Genomic DNA, 18,967 nt, shown 5'->3' with positions numbered 1-18,967 from the left:
GCTGCCAAGAGCAGATTATTGGGATTTCAAGTTCATCAGTGCTGGGAATTGCCCAGCATTTCCAGTCTGGGGTAAAACACCTCCTTCTTTTAGTCTGATCCAGAGATCCCTGATGTCCTCACAAGGCTGAGGTCCCACAACAGATTCCTGCAGGTTTTGGGATCAGCTGTGGGCTACAAAAAGGATTCAAAAGGCTGATGCAGCTTCAAGAGTCTCTGACCTACCCAAAGAGGTCACATAAAAATTAAATTGCAAATTAAAGGATTAGTGGAGAGCAGGTCCATGAAGAGCTAGAAAATCCATGATCCCGGTAGATCTTCTCCATGAGGATGTCCAGGGTGGGGAAATTCCCAGGAAAAGCCACAAGGATCCCTGGAAGTGGCACTTCCCTGGGATGGTTCTGTTTCAGGGAGCTGCACAGGAAGAGGTGAAAAAAATAAAATATAAATATATAATAAATATAACAAATAAATGCATAACCATGCATCAGAACAGGAATGTGATCATTTGGGTGGGAAGGGACCTTAAAGATCATCTCATTCCAATGGGCAGGGGCACCTTCCACCACCCCAGGTTGCTCCAGCCTGGCCTTGGACACTTCCAGGGATGGGACAGCCACAACTTTTTTTGGGAAACCTGTGCCAGGGCCTCTCCACCCTCCCAAGGAAGAGCCCAGACTCATCAACTCCATTATCTTTTGAGATAAAGCTATTTAACATTTCTCCTAAATCTACTCCCAAATGCCAAGCTTGGCTCCTCTGCTCAATTTTGGGTAAAAATCCCCAGTTTATGTGGTTTATGGGGGGTCTTTATTTGGGGACAGACCTAGGTTTGGGGGGATCCTCAGTTTTGGTGGGCTCCTTAGCCTGGGGGGTTCCTCTATTTAGGGTATCCATCAATTTGGGGAGTTTTCAGTCTGGGGGGGGATGCTCCATTTAGGGGTCCTCAATTTGGGGGGCATTTCCCCAATTAGGGGGGTTCCTCCATTTATGGGGGAGGATCCTCTGTTTCAGGGGTTTCTTAATTTTGGGGGTCCTCTCATTAGTGGAAGATACAATTGAAAGGGGTTCTCTTTTTGGGGCAAGTCCCCTATTTGGTGGATCCTCAATTTCAAGAGACTCCTCCCTTTGGGGATCAACTTGGAGATTTTAATCAGCTGTTTCCCTAAATCTAGGAAGGAATAACCACTGTACCATGTGGAAAAGGAGCAGGTTCCTCTTCTTCAGGTGCTGCCTGGCGTTCCCTGGAAGAGCTGGATGACATCAGGGCTCCTGGCCAGCTGCTGGGCCAGCCTCCCGTGGCATCGGGAACGTCGCGGAGCCCGGCCCGCAGCAGGACCCCAGCGGCCCCCGCGCGCTGCCCGGCGCTGGCCACGTGCAGGGCTGGGGACACAACAGGACCTGGGCTCACCTCCTGGCCCTGCCTCATCCTGCCTCACAGGAAAACAGCATTCCCGTGGCAATCAATAGGTGGAGGGTGAAAAATGAGGTTTTTGCCACTGTGGGATTATGGAGTGGTTTGGGGTTTTTGGGTTGGGATAGAATCGCAGGATTGAGTTTGGGATCATTGAGTCTGATCTTGAAGATCATCAGTTCCACCCTCCTGCCATGGCAAGGACACCTCCCACCATCCCAGGCTGCTCCAAGCCCAATGTCCAGCCTGGCCTTGGGCACTGCCAGGGATCCAGGGGCAGCCCCAGCTGCTCTGGGAATTCCGGCCCAGCCGCTGCCCACCCTCACTGTTAAAAATCTTCCTTCCATCTAATCCAAAGGAGGCATCCTGATCCCTCTGGGTAATCCTGATGTGGTTGAGAAGCTTCCCAAGGACGCAGTGACCCAAAGCCAGCCAAGGAGGAGCCACAGGAAAAAACATCCCAGGGTTGGATGAGCTCAGCAGAGCTGGGATTTAGTCACTGAGGGGGCGGAGGGAGAGATGGCACTGCTAGAACATGGCTTTAACCAAACCCCAGGGCTGGGGAATTTGCCAATTTTGGCAATGGCTGAAACAAATTTGTCTTTTTTTTTTATTTTAATTTTTAATTTTGGTTTTTTTGGGAGATGCTGATGCAAGAGCTGCCTGAGCCTTTCCCGCTGGGAATGCCGACTCTCAGGCATCGCTATAGCAACTCCATTTCCGTGCCAGCTCTCTGGTATTATTTGCTCATCAGCCATTTCCAGGCTGTTTGCTGAGGAATCAAGGCTGGAGAGCTCAATCCTTGTGTTTGTCCATCCAACCTGCTTCCAGCAGGATCATTCTGGCCAAATTTGATGGGGAAGAGGCAGCATTGGAGCTCCTCAGGTGAAAAATAAGCAGGAATTTCCCAATTTGGGTCTCTGTTCTTCCCCCAAGGGAAAAGCCCCAGCAGAAATGCCAGAAAATTGAAAGCCAGGGAAGTCAAAATGCCCAAAAAAAACCTTGGGATGATCCCTCACACTGCTCCCAGAGCAAATGTATCCATGGATTTGGCATCTCCCTGCATGCTGAGGTTGGGATGTGCTTATGGAAGCTCTTGGTGTCACGTAAAGCTTGGAAAAGCAGCTTGGAATTCTCACCAGAACGGCCCTTCCCATCCTTGGCCTGGAGATCAGCACCGAGGGACAGCAGGGTCTGGATGGTGTGTCCATGTCCTTCCTGCAGAACGTGGAATTTGGGATCAGCTCCGTGCTTGGATCCATCCCTCACCTGGGACTGCACAGATCTGCCCTGTCCTGGGCAGGTCTGAGGGCACCAGGAGCTCCAGAGGATCTTGGAGCAGGTGGAAATCGGGCTCAGCTGCCTTCAGATCAGCTCCATGAGGTAGCAATTGTTATCCCTTGGGAATCCTGTCATCCCATGGGAATTGGCCAGAAGCTGCCACCAGGCAGCTTCCTAAAATCCCAGCATGGTTTGGGTGGGAAAAAATCCTTAAAGATCATCCTTAAATTCCAACCCAGCCACAGGCAGGGACACCTCCCCTATCCCAGGGTGCTCCAATCCTTCCTTGGACACTGCAGGGATGCAGGGGCAGCCCCAGCTGCTCTGGCAGTTCCAGCCCAGGCAGGAATTCCTCATTGCCCAGATCCCATCCATGCCTGCCCTCTGGCACTGGGAGCCATTCCCTGGCTCCTGTCCCTGCAGGCCTTGTCCCCAGTCCCTCTGCCGCTCTCCTGGAGCCCCTCCAGGCCCTGGAATGTGCTGGAAGCTCTCCCTGGATCCTTCCCTTCTCCAGAGGAACATTCCCAGCTCTCCCAGGCTGACATTGGATCCATCTCCTCCCCAAGACATTCATGGACCCAGGGGCTTCACTTGGAATCTCAGGAAACCATGAAGGGTCTCCCTTCCCTTCTCCTCTCTTTTCTCTCCCCATTTTCCATCCAAATCCCTGGGGATGGATTCTGAGTGTCCCAAATCCCAGATCCCAGAGCAGTTTGGGTGGGAAGGGACCTCAGAGCTCATTCCAGGGACACCTCCCCTATCCCAGGCTGCTCCAATCCTTCCTTGGACACTGCAGGGATGCAGGGGCAGCCCCAGCTGCTCTGGCAGTTCCAGCCCAGGCAGGAATTCCTCATTGCCCAGATCCCATCCATGCCTGCCCTCTGGCACTGGGAGCCATTCCCTGGCTCCTGTCCCTCCATCCCTTATCCCAGGTATCTCTCCTGGAGCCCCTTTAGGCCCTGGCAGGGGCTCTGAGGTCTCTCCAACTCTGAGTTTCAAATCCCTCCAATTCCCAGGGGATCTGGAGTTGATGTTTCCAAGGTTATTCCAGCTCCAGGAGCAGAACCTGTTGCTAATCTGGGCTGTTGCTCATCTGCCTCCCTCAGGCACTTGCATTTCTCAAAGGATTCCTCCAGGATTTGTGATCCCCTGGGAGAAGACCCAGCCAGCCACAATCCACTGTGTCCTCCCTCCTTCTTCTGTCAGGAGCCAATTTCAAATTCCACAGGGAAAAACCCAGCACAGCCCCCACCTCCTTTTACCCTACACAGGCTTTTCCAGAAATAAATCCTTTCTTCCTAAATAACACGCCTGATTTTGGAATTACATCCTCAATGCCATTAATTAGTCTTTGTCCTGCAGCCTGGGAATGGAAAGCTCTTATTTTTATCCCTCCCTCCCCTCTCTTTTTCCCCATTCCCATAGGATTCCACAGCATCTTCCCTGATCCCAGGGCTCCCATTTCCTTGCAAACCCAATTCCATGGCAAAGCCACTGAGCCAGGAACTGCTGCAGCTGCCACAGCCCTGGCAACAAATTGAATTTAAAAAATAATTTGATTTTCATGTGTTTATAAATGCAAAAGAATAAGAAAAGAGGGAGATAAAAACACAACCCACCAGGCAAACAAGTGATGCTGTAAATACAAAGTGACACCAAGCCTGGGGAGGGAAGGGAGAGAATCCCATCCAATCATTCCCAAATCAGCCAGGAGCTGGGATTTTCTCCAAAGCACATTATATTCCCCCCAGAGCCTTGCTGTTCAACGTACCCTTGGCAACCAGAAGGGCTTTGAACGTGGTTTCTGGGAGCAGGAGGCCAGGAAAATGGGAGAAAGGGCTCCTTTGTGGCATGGCTGGATGGTGCCAGCATTCCCAGGGAGTGGCACGGATGGTTTTGCAGGAGCAGGGCACTGGGATGAGGTTTAATTCCCACTACAAGGCTCAGAGTGCTGTTAAAATCCTGGTTTTAACATCCCTGGATCTGAGCAGGGACATTCCCACGCTGCCAGCTGGATCCCAGGAGGGATCCTGCTCAGCAGGGAAGTTTTGGGCTCTGCTCTGCATTCCCAGGGAATGCTGCAGGACCCACAGCTCTGCTCCCCACATGGGCTGGGAGGAGGAGAAAGCTCCAATAGTTCTGGAATTCAAAACAACTCTGGTGTGAAGGACACTGATAAAATTGTGGGAGCTTCCCCCACCTTCCCAGCTCTCCTTTCCCACTTCTGGACATCTCCTATCCCTTCTCTGCAGGCAGCTGGACACAAACATGGAATTCCAGGGGTGGGAAGGACCTCAAAGCCCTTCCAGTGCCACTCCTGCCATGGCAGGGACCACCTCCCAGTGTCCCAGCCTGCTCCATCCCAGTGTCCAGCCTGGCCTGGGACACTGCAGGGATGCAGGGGCAGCCCCAGCTGCTCTGGCAGTTCCAGCCCAGGCAGGAATTCCTCATTGCCCAGATCCCATCCATGCCTGCCCTCTGGCACTGGGAGCCATTCCCTGGCTCCTGTCCCTGCAGGCCTTGTCCCCAGTCCCTCTGCAGCTCTCCTGGAGCCCCTGCAGGCCCTGGAATGTGCTGGAAGCTCTCCCTGGAGCCTTCTCCTCTCCAGGTGAGCACCCCCAGCTCTCCCAGCCTCCAGAGCAGAGGGGATCCAGCTCCTTGGATTTCTCTGGACTCTCCAGCAGCTCCAGGTGCTGCTGCTGTTGGCCCCAGGCCTGGGATCTGGTGCTCCAGATGGGATCTCACCAGAGCACAGCAGGAGAATCCCACCCTCACCCTGCTGGCCCACATTTTGTTTGATGCCTAGAAAACAGGGAATGGGACTGGTCAGGAGCAGATGGACAGAGGCAGAGGATGAGCCAGGAAGGCAAATCCTCCATGGTGGCCAGCACCTGATCCAGCCTGGTTAAGGTGCCTGGCACAGGCTTTTCCAAGGGAATTTGGGAGCAGGGACAAACCTTGGCTGCGTAGTGCAGGGCTGGCAGCTGCAGGGACGTCGCTCTGCCATTGACATCCACACCCAGCTCAGACACCAGGAACTGGATGGAGCCATCCTGGGCTGTCACAGCTGCCCTGTGCAGGGCCTGAGCACCCAGGGCATCCACAGCTGTGGGACAGGCCTGCAATTAAGGAAAATCATGGACATAACACAAAGTGCACTCATCCCAAATGAGATCAGCACCCTCAGGAGGCACTGGCACCACCAGGAAACATCCACGAGGTTCCCCACCTCTCCCACCCTCAGTGCCTGGAATGTGAGGTTAAAACCACAACAAACTTCCCAAACTTCCCAATCCAGAAAACAGGATTTCCTTTTCCTTAGGAAATCCAGGATCTGACCAACAGCTCTGGGAGAATGAGCCATGAGGGGGCCTCAGCTAGCTGGGATCAACCAGCAATCAATCATCAATAAATGATTGATTGCAGTGGTCTGGTTCCTGCTGTGCACAATTGGCTCTAATGGCATTCCCTGGAGGAAATCAGAGATTTTTGGGAACCAGCACAGGAGCAGGAGCTGCCAGGAGAGAGGGATGGCAGGGAGGAGCTCTGGCTAATTCATGGATGGACATTTCTATGTTATCCACAGCCACTGGAGCCTCCATGCCGAGTCCTGGCATTCCAAGAGCTGCTTTTGGCTCTGCCACAGCTGCCCCTGGAGCACTGGGAATGTCCTGTCCCCTCCTGTCCACTGCCTGGTGTCACCATCCCACTCCACCAGCTCTGGGGACACATTTACCAGGAAAGCTGTGGCTGCCCCTGGGTCCCTGGCAGTGTCCAGGGCCAGGCTGGACAGGGCTTGGAATCCCCTTGGATAAGGGAAGGTGTCCCTGCCCGTGGCAGGGGTGGAATGAGATGGTCTTTAAGGTCCTTCCAAGCCAAACCATTCCATGATTCCTGCCTCAGGAGCTGATTCCTGCCAACCTCACTCAGCCAAATCCTTCTCATCTCCAGGGGGGATTTGCCTTCTTACACAATTTCTCTCTTTACAGTTTGGGAGTTTGCTTCCTTACGCTCCAGTCAGGATGAACACGTGGCTCACCTGTCCTGGCAGCCCTGGCTCAGCTCCTGGAGGAGGCAGTGGGGAATTCTGGCACCCACCTGGTGTTTCTCCAGGAGCAGCCGGGCGATGCCAACGTGCCCGTTCTGGAGAGCATCCATGAAGGGAGTGACCCCACAGCTGTCCCTGCTGTCAGGTTTGTACTGGCACCTGGAAGTGAGAGGAGGAAAAACCAGCAGAGAGTTGTGGGCAGCTCCAAAATCCTCATGGAGGGAGACTCTCAGCAGCTGGGACTGAAAATTGAATGATTTGTGGGGTTTTTTTGGGATCAGAGATCTGGTTCAGCTCATTTGGGCTCTGCAGACTGTTTATAATCCCCTTTTTTCCTGACCAGAGGGTTTCCAGAAGGGACAAGGAATGCCCTGGAAGCAGGGAATAACCAGATCCTCATGGAATGACATACAAAATCAGAGTCCACCAATCTCATTCAGGTTAAACTCCAGTGAAACGAGAGAAAACTGAATTAAAGCCTGGCTTAGATCACAGAGCTGTTTATGCTGGGCCAAGCATGGACAGGTTGGGATGAGCTGTCATTCCCAGGGAAAGCTGCTCCAGCTCTGGGAAGGGAGAACAGAGGAAGGGAACAGAGCTGCTTTAAAGCCACTTCCCAGCAATTTCCCAGGAAAATAAGGATAAACCCAGCCTAGGGAAGCTGCTTTGGTTGTTGTCACACTGGGAATGAATCAGCAGGGAAAACAAAGCCAGGGCTGTGTTACATAACTGGGATTTGTGTCACAACCAAGAGGGAGCCCATCCCCAGGGAATCCTTGTCTCTTTCCCAGCTGGGAAAAACCTGGAGCACGAGGAGCCAGCCTCGGGATGGAGGGCAGGGCAGCTGTGCTGTGCTTCCCCACTGGAACAGCACAAGCACCCTTTGTGTCCAAATCCTGGCAGCTGGGGGAGAAAAAGCTGGAAAAGCTGGAAGGAGCCTGCTTACCGTTCCAGGAGCAGCTCCACAGCCTGGGAACAGCCATGCATCGCTGGGAAAAGATGGGAAAAACCAGGAAAAACATGGAATTAGAGTGGGTTTGTGGCATTGTGCTCCTACAGGGAGGCATGCTCGGTTTGCTGATCCTTTTGGGATGAGGGAAGGGGCTCCAAGGGGCTTTATTCCCATCAATTTTTTTGGTGGGATTAAAAAAAAAAAGGCTTCCCTTCCTCTGATCCTCTGATCCCATTGGGAAATGTGAGGTAAAGCAGGGAAAAGGGATGGAATGGGCACTGCCTGGCTCCATCTGCCACAGAATTCAGCTGGAACAAAGAGGGTTTCTCCCAATTATTTGTTCATTCCTGAATTGGGATCTGGGAGAAGCAAAAGGAACACAGAGCAGGGAGCTGGGGAAATGCTGGAAAACACTCCCAGCCCTCCTCAGCCACTCCCACCTCATCATCCTCACCCATCTCAGAGAGAACACAACAACAGAGGGGGAGGATTTGAACCGAGGCACTGAAATATTCCATTTTTTCTTGATTTTTTTAATCATTTCACTTCACACAGCTTTGAGCCATCTTTTTTTTTTTTTTCTTTTTCCCTGCAGGTCATTTTGCAAAACAAATGGAACACATTCAAGAGAAAAATAATATCAAACCAAGGCTGGAGCTGCTCCACCAGGTGATGGAAAAATGGCTCCTGGGAAATGTGTGCTCCCAGGAACAACTTTCAGCTAGAATCCCAGTGAGGGATTCCCAGATTTTGCCTCTTTGCTCCTGCTCCCTGCCTGTTAAACCCAAGTCATGGGAAGAAAAATCCCTCACAATTCCATCTTTTATGGGGAACAGAGACTCGGGACAGCTGGGATCCTCTGCTGCATTCCACATCCTCTAATTACCTCTTCCCAGCTTTCTTCCCTCGGGACAGAAGAAGCAACAAAGCTGAAGGAATCAAACCTTATTAATATAAAATATAATTGCAGGAGGGAGAAAATGACCCTTCAGGAAGGCAGCTGGCCTGGTCACGGGTTAATGTGCTCAAATCCACTCCCCTGGGATGGAAATCCATGGAAACCCATGGAAAAGGCAGCTGGTCCTGACATGATTTCCCCCCAGCAGCTCCAACACCATCTCCAGTCCCCCACCCCTGCTCCTGCCTTGGGAACTGGGAATATCCCCTGGGATAAGTGTGGGGATTTCAGGGAGCAGCAGTTTGGGATCAAATTGCACTGGGGGGTTAAGTCCTAATTCCCTAATTCCATAATTCCAGCCCTTCCCCATTCCCAGTCACTCCCACTCCAGCTGCTGCTCCAGGGTCTGGCTGGATCAGGAAATTCCAGAAATCCACCCAAATTGTGGACTGGTGGCTCTGCCAAAGAAAACACAGGTGTAGACACCTCCAGGAAGCAGAATCCAGGTGCTGGATCCCAATTGTATTCCCATATCCCGAGGCAGGGAGATGACTTCGGCCCAAGGCCAGAATTCCCCCCTTCCCACAGGATAATCCCAAATCCCAGAGCTCACCCTGCTCCTGCCCCTGTCCCAGCCCCTCGGGTCCCAGATCCCAACCCAACATCCACCTCCTGCTGGGAGAGGAACTGCCAGCTCCATGGAAACAACACCCTGAACTGGGCAGGGATGGGAGAGCATAAAAAAAAATCGGGATCAGCCACTTCAGGCAACCTGCTGTGATCCCACCAACAACTCATTCCCTGCTTTTCCATTCCCAGGTCGAGCACAAGGACACAGTGGTGCCCAAGGGCTGGAATTGTCACTGCTGATGAGCCAGGAGTGACAGAGCAAGGGCTGGAAAAGCCACGGGAGTGACAGCACAGCAGGGGCTCCTCCCTACACCTCGGGTTTTTCCAGGGAGTCAATCCCAATTAAATTCTTTGGGAAAGGAGTTTGGGTAACCAGGGCTCATCTCTGCTGCTGAGAGCTGGAATACACAGCCTGATTCCCACTCTGGATGTGGTCTGAGCCCTCTTGTGCTTCCCAACAATCCTGAGGATGGCTGGGATTCCTCACCCTGCCCATTCCCTTTAAATCTCCCCTAAAAGCAAGGAAAAGGGCAGGGAAAGGGAACTGGACATGGTGGGCTGCAACAACAGCTCCTGTGTGTTCCCAGCAGGGATTGTCCCTCCCCTTCACAGAAAGGCCCTCTGGAATTCTCACCATGGCACGAGAACAAGGGGACTCCATAATTTGGAGTTTATTATTGGAATCAGGGAACCATTTTGGTTGGGAAAGTGGCTGAGCCCAACCATTCCCAGCACTGCCAAAGCCACCACTGCCCCATGTCCCCAAGTGCCACATCCACAAGGATTTTAAATTCTTCCAGGAATGGGGACTCAACCCTTGCCCTGGGCAGCTCATCCCAATGCTTACAACCCTTTCCAGGAAGGAATTTTCCCAATATCCCACCTGAACCTCCCCAGGCCCAGCCTGAGGCTGTGATAAGGAAATCCATCCCCAGGCAGATCCCAAAAAGTTCCTCTGAGCAGCTCTGCTGCTTTCAGGAATTCCAAATGCCAAGATGTGCTTGGAGCTGGGGAGCTTTTCACACCAGCAAGGAAAAGCATATCCATATTCCAAGGGAGCTCAGATCAACCTGTGCCAGGGAGAGATGAACTCGATCCAAGGATCCCAAGAATTCCAAGAGGCCGGATTTCTGGAATTCCTGAGGGATAAATTCCCATTTTTCTGGAAGCAGACATCAGCCTCTGCTTCTCCTGAGGGAAAACCTCATTCCTGCTTATCCCAATGCCCCAAACCAACCAGGATATCCCCCAAAATCCTGATTTTTTGGCCCTTTTCCCCTCAGGCCCGGCTCCATGGCAAAGCAGGAGAGGAGGTGGCAGCTCCTGATACTGGTCCAGCAGGGAAACCTGGATATGCTGTGGGATTTGTGGATTTCCTGAGGGAAAAAATTCCCATTTTTCTGGAAGTAGGCACCAGGCTCTGTTTCTCCTGAGGGAAAACCTCATTCCTGCTTATCCCAATACCCCAAATCAAGCACAATATCCCCCAAAATCCTGATTTTTTGGCCCTTTTCCCCTCAGGCCCAGCTCCATGGCGGAGCAGGAGAGGAGGTGGCAGCTCCTGATACTGGTCCAGCAGGGAAACCTGGATATGCTGTAGGATTTGTGGATTTTCTGAGGGGAAAATTCCCATTTTTCTGGAAGTGGGCACCAGGCTCTGCTTCTCCTGAGGGAAAACCTAATGATTTGTGGATTTCCTGAAGGAAAAATTCCAATTTTTCTGAAGTAGGCACTTGGTTCTGATTCTCCTGAGGGAAAACCTCCTTCCTGGTTATCCCAACCCCCAAACCAACCAGGATATCCCACAAAATTCCCATTTTTTTCCCCCTTTCCCCTCAGGCCTGTGGAACAGGAGAGGCCATGGCAGCTCCTGAGGCTGGTCCAGAAGGGAAACCTGGATGTGCTGTGGGATTTCCTGACGGAAAAATTCCCATTTTTCTGGAAGGGGGCACCAGGCTCTGCTTCTCCTGAGAGAAAACCTCCTTCCTGCTTATCCCAACCCCCAAACTAACCAGGATATCCCCCCAAAATCCTGATTTTTTTGCCCCTTTCCCCTCAGGCCTGGCTCCAGGGGGGAACAGGAGAGGCCATGGCAGCTCCTGAGGCTGGTCCAGGAGGGAAACCTGGCTCTGCTATGGAATGATCTGAGGCTGGTGAGATTCCAGAGGTTTCCCTGGATCCACCCCTGCCGTACCTGCTGTGTGCAGAGGAGTTCTCCCCGTGGTGCTCTCCATGTCCCAGCAGCTTGGGGACACATCCAGGAGGTAGTGGAGCACCTCGGGATGCCCTTCCCTGCTGGCAATGTGGAAGCAATTCCAGCCATCCTTGTTCCTCAACAACGGGTTGGCTCCGTGCTCCACCAGGGTTTTGATCACATCCAAGTTTTTCCTGGTGCAAGCCATCATCAGGGGAGTCCTGGAAGAAGATCCAGGGAAATGAAATAACCTGGCACAATAAATCTGATTCAGGTGGGAATATCCCAGCTCCTTTTCCATGCAGTCCCTCAGAGCATTCTGTATTTTTAAGGCAAATGAGATTTTTTCCAAAGGTTAGGCTATGCCTTAGGAAGCACAGAGCTCCCTGGTGTTAATCCATGGGTGGAAGAGCACGGCCACACAAATCCAGGCTCATGGAATCTTGGCCTCAGCTCCAGGCTGGCAATGCCTCAATTTCAGCTCTGGAATGCTGCCTTTGGACTTGTGGCAGTTCAGCTCCAAAGGACCTTCCCAGGCTTTCATCTGGGAGCAGAGGAGAATCATTGTTTTCTTTTTCCAGAAATCCCCATCCCTAAGGGAAGAGTGGAGCAGTAATTTACAGCTTTTAGGAGAAACGGGGGGAAAGCAGGGATAGGGCTGGAATTTCTCCCAAAAATCCAACTGGATCCACAGTGTGGGCAGCAGGGGAAGGGAATTCTGCCTTCTCTGCTCCACTCAGGGGATCCCACATGGAGTCCAGCTCTGGGATTCCAATATAAGGACCTGGAGCTGCTGGAGCAAACCCAGAGGAATTCATGGAGCTGCTCCAGGGCTGGAGCCAGCCTGGGAGAGCTGGGGGTGCTCACCTGGAGAGGAGAAGGCTCCAGGGAGAGCTTCCAGCACATTCCAGGGCCTGGAGGGGCTCCAGGAGAGCTGCAGAGGGACTGGGGACAAGGCCTGCAGGGACAGGAGCCAGGGAATGGCTCCCAGTGCCAGAGGGCAGGCATGGATGGGATCTGGGCAATGAGGAATTCCTGCCTGGGCTGGAACTGCCAGAGCAGCTGGGGCTGCCCCTGCATCCCTGCAGTGTCCCAGGCCAGGCTGGACACTGGGGCTGGAGCAGCCTGGGACACTGGGAGGTGTCCCAGATGGCCCTGGATGATCCTTAAGCTCCTTCCCATCCATTCCACAATCCCAAACACTGCCTCCAGCAGCCACATTCCCACCTTCCCCACCCAACCCCAAATCCCAGCACCTACCAGTCAGCCTTTTTCAAGCAGTCCACACTCGCCCCTCTCTCCAGGAGGAAGGACACACATTCCCAGTGTCCCATGGAAGCAGCCTCATGGAGGGGTCTCTTGTAGTCCCCATTGGCCACCTCCATGTCCATCCCGATCTCCTGGACCAGGAATTCCAGCACGTCCCGGTGCCCCGAGCGAGCTGCGTGGTGCAGCAGGGAATCTCCCAAACGTCCCCAGCGCCAGCTGGGAGCCTCTGGAACCTCATCTGGCCTCAGCTCATCCCGGAGGAGAGCCAGGTTTCCCTCCTGGACCAGGCGCAGGAGCCGCCGCAGCCTCTCCTGCTCTGTCATGGAGCCGGGCCTGAGGGGAACAGAGGAAAAAATCAGGATTTTTGGGGATATTGAGGTTGGTTTGGGGCTTTGGGATAAGCAGGAAGGAGGTTTTCCCTCAGGAGAAGCAGTGCCTGGTGCCTTCTTCCAGAAAAAAGGGAATTTTTCCCTCAGGAAATCCCACAGCACATCCAGGTTTACCTCCTGGAGCAGCCTCAGGAGCTGCCATGGCCTCTCCTGCTCTGCCATGGAGCCGGGCCTAAGGGGATTTGGGGGGATATTGTGGTTGGTCTGCAGGTTGGGATAACCAGGAATAAGATTTTTTTCTCAGGAGAAGCATAAACCAGTGTCTGCTTCCAGAAAAATGGGAATTTTTCCCTCAGAAAATCCACAAATCCCACAGCATATCCAGGTTTCCTTCCTGCTCGCGCTGCCACAGCCTCTCTTGCTCTGCCATGGAGCCGGGCCTGAGGGGAAAAGGGCCAAAAAACTCAGGATTTTGGGGGATATTGCAGTTAGTTTGGGTGGTTGGGATAAGCAGGAATGAGGTTTTCCCTCAGGAGAAGCAGAGCCTGGTGTCTGTTTCCAGAAAAATGGGAATTTTTCCCTCAGGAAATCCACAAATCCCACAGCACATCCAGGTTTCCCTTCTGGAGCAGCCTCAGGAGCTGCCACGGCCTCTCCTGCTCTGCCATGGAGCCAGGCCAGAGGGGAAAAAGGTAAAAAATCAGGATTTTGGGGGATATTGTGGTTGGTTTGGGTGGTTGGGACAAGCAGGAATGAGGTTTTCCCTCAGGAGAAGCAGAGCCAAGTGTCAACTTCTAGAAAAATGGGAATTTTTTTCCCTCAGAAAATCCACAAATCCTTAGGTTTTCCCTCAGGAGAAGCAGAACCTGGAGTCTACTCCCAGAAACATGGGAATTTTTCCCTCAGAAATCCACAAAACCCACAGCACATCCAGGTTTCCCTCCTGGACCAACTTCAGGAGTCACCACGGCCTCACCTGCTCCACCTTGGAGCCAGGCCAGAGGGGAAAAAGGTAAAAAAATCAGGATTTTGGGAATATCCTGGTTAGTTTGGGTGGCTGGGATAAGCAGGAATGAGGTTTTCCCTCAGGAGAAGTAGGGCCTGGTGCCTTCCTCCAGAAAAATGGGAATTTTTCCCTCAGGAAATCCCTGAACCAGCCTCTCCCTCAGGATGAGCAGGAATTTCCTTCTCCCTCTGGATAATTAAAAATTGCACTTCAGAAAACCAGGATCTGGCCTCTCCTTCAGGAAAAGCAGGAATTTTCCTCTCCCTCTGAAATTCAGGAAGCAGTCACCCCTCAGTAAAAGCAAAAATTCCATTTTTCCTTGGGAAAATTAGGATCTGGTCTCTCCCTTCAGAAAACAGGATTTTCTTTTGCTTAGGAAATCCAGGATCTGACCTTTCCCTTAGGAAAAACAGAAATTCAGTTTCCCTCTGGGAAGTCAGAAATCAGCCTTTCCCTCAGGAAAACAGGAAAGCAGCATCTCCTTTAGGCAAGAAGAAATTTCTTTTTTCCCTTAGGAAAAACAGAAATTAGAGTCTCCCTCAGCAAATCCTGAAATTCTCTTTTTTCTCAGGGAAAAGCAGGCAATTTCTTTTTACTCAGGAAAACCAGGATCCGCCATGAAATTCCCTCTTCCTTTAGGAAAACCAGGAACTTCCTTTTTCCTTGAGAAAACAAGGAATTAGCCACTCCATACGGAAAAAGAGAATTTTGCTTTTTCATATGGAAAACGAGGAATGGGTTTCTCCCTCAGGAAAACCAGGAATTTCCATTTTCCCTCAGGAAAATAAGAAACCAGCCTCTCCCTCTGGTAACACAGAAATTCCCACTCCCTCTGGGAAAACTCGAAAATTCCTGATCCTCTTAGGAAAGCCAGAAAGCAGCTGGAAATACATAAATTTTCTTTTTCACTCAGAAAAACCCGAAATCCTCTTTGTCCTCTGGAAAACGAAAAACTTCCTTTTCCCTGCGGATAGCCAGACACCAACCCCTCCTCCAGGAAAAGCAGCAATTCCCTTTTCTCTCCCAAAAGAACGGGAAATTCGCTTCTTCCTCAGGAAAAAAAAACCAAAAAAATTCCTTTTTTCCTCAGGAAAAAAACAGAAATTCCTGTTCCCTTCGGAGCTCCCGGGAAGGGCCGCTCTTGCAGGCCGGGATCCCTCCCCTATTTCCTCCCCAGCTCATCCCAGGCCGCGCAATTCCCGCGGGAAAATTCCCGGTTTTTCCAACCCACCCGCGCGCCGCGAAGCACTCGTGACGTCACTCGCGGAGAGACTGACGTCACCGCAAAGGGAGAGGTGAATAAACCCCGCCCAACCAGGAAGTGCCGCGCCATTGGACAGTGCTGGGCGCTGATCTGGCCTCTGATTGGACAGCGGGGAGGAGGCGGGGTCGGCGGATCGCGCGGGGCCGTGAGCGCCGGGAGCGGGTGAGGCCGGGGAAGGAGGGCGCGACCATTTCTGGGCAACGTGGGGGGGGCAGGGAAGGGGTTTCCTTGGAAATGGGGTTTCTTTGGGAATGCGGAGCCCTTGGGAATTAGGGAATCCTTGGAACTGAGGGATTGGCACTGAGGGGACCCTTGGCAAAGGCGGGGAATTGATATTCAAAGGGCTTTTGGCACTGCGGCGGACCTTTGTCTTTGAGGGGGAGTTTGGGAATAGAGGCGCATTTGGGATTGGGGGCGCCATTGGAAATGGGGGAATCCTTGGAATTGAGGGTTTGGGAATGAGGGCGCCCTTGGAAATGAGGGGGAACTTGGTATTGAAGGGGGTTTTGGCACTGCGGAGGTGCTTGGACGTTGAGGGGACCTTGGGAATGGGGGCTCCTTCGGCGTGAGGGGACCCTTGGAAAAGGGGAAATCTTTGGAATTGAGAGATTGGGAATGAGGGGTAACAGGGTGGGGGAGTGAACGGGGGGGGGGGCTCTTGGCTGAGAAGGGGTTAAAAGGGAATTCCTTGGGAATGAGGGAATCCTTGGAATTGGGGGGTTGGCACTGAGGGCACACTTGGGATTTGAGGGGACCCTTGGGAACTGAGGGGATCCTTGGGAATGGGGGAACCCTTGGGATTTGAGGGGACCCTTGGGAATGGGGGAATCCTTGGGATTTGAGGGGACCCTTGGGAATGGGGGAATCCTTGGGATTTGAGGGGACCCTGAAATGGGTAATCCTTTAATTCCTTGGTTTTCGGGGATTGTGACTGGGAACCCTTGGTATATGAGGGGACGCCTTGGAATGGGGAATCCTTGGGAACTGAATGACCTTGGGAATGGGGGATCCTTGGAAATTGAGGGACCCTTGGGAAGGGGAACCTTCTGGATTTGAGGACCTTGGGATTTAGGGTACCCTTGAATTGTGAAGCCTGGGACTGAGGGGACCCTGGGATTTATGGGACCCTTGGGAATGGGGAACCTTGGGACTTGGGGACTCCTTGGACTGAGGGACCTTGGGATTTGATAGTAGACCCTTGGGATTTGAGGGACCCTTGGGAATGGGGCGAAACCCTTGTGGAATTTTCGGGACCTTTGGAATGTTGGAAACCCTTGTGATTTGATGATGAGCACGCTTGGGAACTGAGGGACCGCTTGGGATTTGATGTGAACCCCCCTTGGGAAACTGATGGTACCTCCTTTGGAACTGAGGGGACCCTTGGGAATGGGGGAACCCTTGGGATTTGAGGGGACCCTTGGGAATGGGGGAATCCTTGGGATTGGGGGGTTGGCACGGATCTGGGATTAGGGGCTGAAATAGGGACCCTCTGGTGAGGTCCATGCTCCATTTGGGAAAAGGGTTTGGAAGGACTTCTGGGGGAAAACAGGACATGCTCCACTCCCTCTGCTCCAAATTCCAAATATTTCTCATCCCTCTGGAGCTTCCCCCTCCACCCTCTGATCCTTTGATTTCCCAGCTGGAATTTTGTCCTCTCCTGGCTGCCATTGGAAGCCACAGGGGAAATTGGGAAAAAACAGGGATGCAAGTGAAACCTGAGAAATTCCATTTTTAAGTAGAATGCTGGGATGATTTCAGTTGGAAAAGATCATCAAATCCAGCCCCAAATTCCCTCAGCACATTCCTAAAAGCCTCAGGAGTCTCTTGGCTTGTTTTTTTTCCCTTTTATTTGCCTCATTTCCTATATTTTGAGGAAATTGGGATGTTGGGAACGAGCCTCCCCAGGGAGCTGAGTGGTTTTAACTCTGCTGAGCTGAAAAGGAGGGAGCAGCACATCCATAAAATCATCCAGGTTGGGAAAAAAACCCCTAAAATGATCCCAAGGAATAACCAGGCTGATCCTTGGATCCTGCCCTGAAAGGAAAACAGAGAATTTCTGAGGCTGCTGCCGGCCTGTTAGAGAGAAATAAATAAATTAAAGGAAGCAAAAGTGAAACTGCTGCGCTGGCAGGAGGGAGCTCCTCCTGTGACAGCCATTCCTGCTGGCTTCGGGCTCTTTGGGGGAAAAAATTGCATTTTTGGGGCTTTGTTGGTGGCCAGGGAGAGGAGTTTGTGTCTGTTCCAGGTAAGGTTGGGTGATTTTAGGGGAATAATTCCCAGGAGGGATTTTTAGCTGCAGATGGGTTAAATTTCCTGGGTAGGGAAGGATCCCAGCTGGGAAAGGCCCAGTTTGGGTGGCTGAGTGTCGGATCCGGGCTGTGAGGAACAAGGAACAAATTGCTAAAAGTTTAATAAGGGATAAAAGGAGTCCATAAATTCCCTGAAAAAGAGTTTTCTTAACCCATTTCCTCCTTGGCAAAGTGAGCTTGTCGTTTCATTTCACTCCATTAAATTTAATTTCATTTCTAAAATTTTATTTTTATTTTATTTACTATTTAATTCTGGTTTCTTAATTTTTATTTATTTCTTCTTCTACCTATACCTAGTGCAAATTGCCAAAATCACACCATGAGCTTAAATAATTTTCTTCTGTATCTTTATTACATTGGTTAAAGGCACATTATGAGGATTATATATATTTCAATGTTAAATAATATATAATAATATAATATATATATATATAAATAATATAATATATAATATAAAACAATATATAATGTTATATATTGTATATATTATATGTTATATAATATAATATATATATTATATAAATAACATAATATACAATATACAAAACCATATATAATGTTATATATTGTATATATTATTGTATATATTATTTATATATTCTTAATATATATATTTGTGAGTTTATAAGTTATGGGAATTCATTTTCTTGGTTTTGACCTTTGACTTGTCTGCATGTTATTTTATTTTATTTGTTTTATTTTTTCTTGAGGTTCTGTTTTATTTTGACACTTCTTGATAACTGCAGAGTTAGTAGGAATTTTTTTTCTGGGTGTCTTGGTTCTTGTTATTGATGTATTAACATTTAGATAAGACAGTCCACAAATATATTCAATTAACATAGTTATTTTATGCTTTTTCTCTGAGTTAGTTAGGTAAACAAAAGCATTCAATCTAATTTTATTTAAATTTAAATTAAATTTAATTAATTTTTAATTAAATTTAATGACATAGTTTCTGTTCTAATAGTATGTGAAGACCTAAGCTATAATATATTTATTTTATTACCATTTATATAAACCAAATAGTGTATATAAAGCTGACAGATGATATTCTATTTTAAAAGCAGTTAAAAGGGATTATAAATTGCATTATATTAAAACTGTTGTGGTTAATAATAACTTGTAAAAGCCAATGCATAAATATGAAAGACAATGACTGTATTATAGTGTTACTAGATTATAGATATATTATTTATATATATTATGTTATTTATATTTATTATCTAATTTATATTTAATATGAAATATTATATATTATACAATTAATTATATTGTTGTAATTATAGAAATATATTATGCAATTCATATATTCATCAATATTCATAGATCCATATATTATCAATATATTCATAGTCATGTATTATCAATCTTATA

General features: G+C 50.1%; 1 protein-coding gene across 1 annotated transcript; it reads right to left on the bottom strand.

Moving 5' to 3' along the window:
• Positions 1–1,196: 1,196 nt before the first annotated feature.
• Positions 1,197–15,297, bottom strand: ANKRD16 (ankyrin repeat domain 16). Its single transcript, XM_018922375.3, is given in 9 exon segments — positions 1,197–1,293; positions 1,296–1,382; positions 2,553–2,631; positions 5,652–5,813; positions 6,793–6,901; positions 7,689–7,731; positions 11,417–11,637; positions 12,677–13,018; positions 15,252–15,297. Coding segments are annotated over 8 exon segments (1,104 nt in total). The 5' UTR covers positions 13,009–13,018; positions 15,252–15,297; the 3' UTR covers positions 1,197–1,222.
• Positions 15,298–18,967: the final 3,670 nt, after the last annotated feature.

Source organism: Serinus canaria, chromosome 1A (genome assembly GCF_022539315.1).
Source record: "Serinus canaria isolate serCan28SL12 chromosome 1A, serCan2020, whole genome shotgun sequence".
In the NCBI taxonomy this organism is placed as follows: domain Eukaryota; kingdom Metazoa; phylum Chordata; class Aves; order Passeriformes; family Fringillidae; genus Serinus; species Serinus canaria.
The sequence above is the reverse complement of the archived record's forward strand: the minus strand, read 5'-3'. Positions and strand labels throughout refer to the sequence as shown.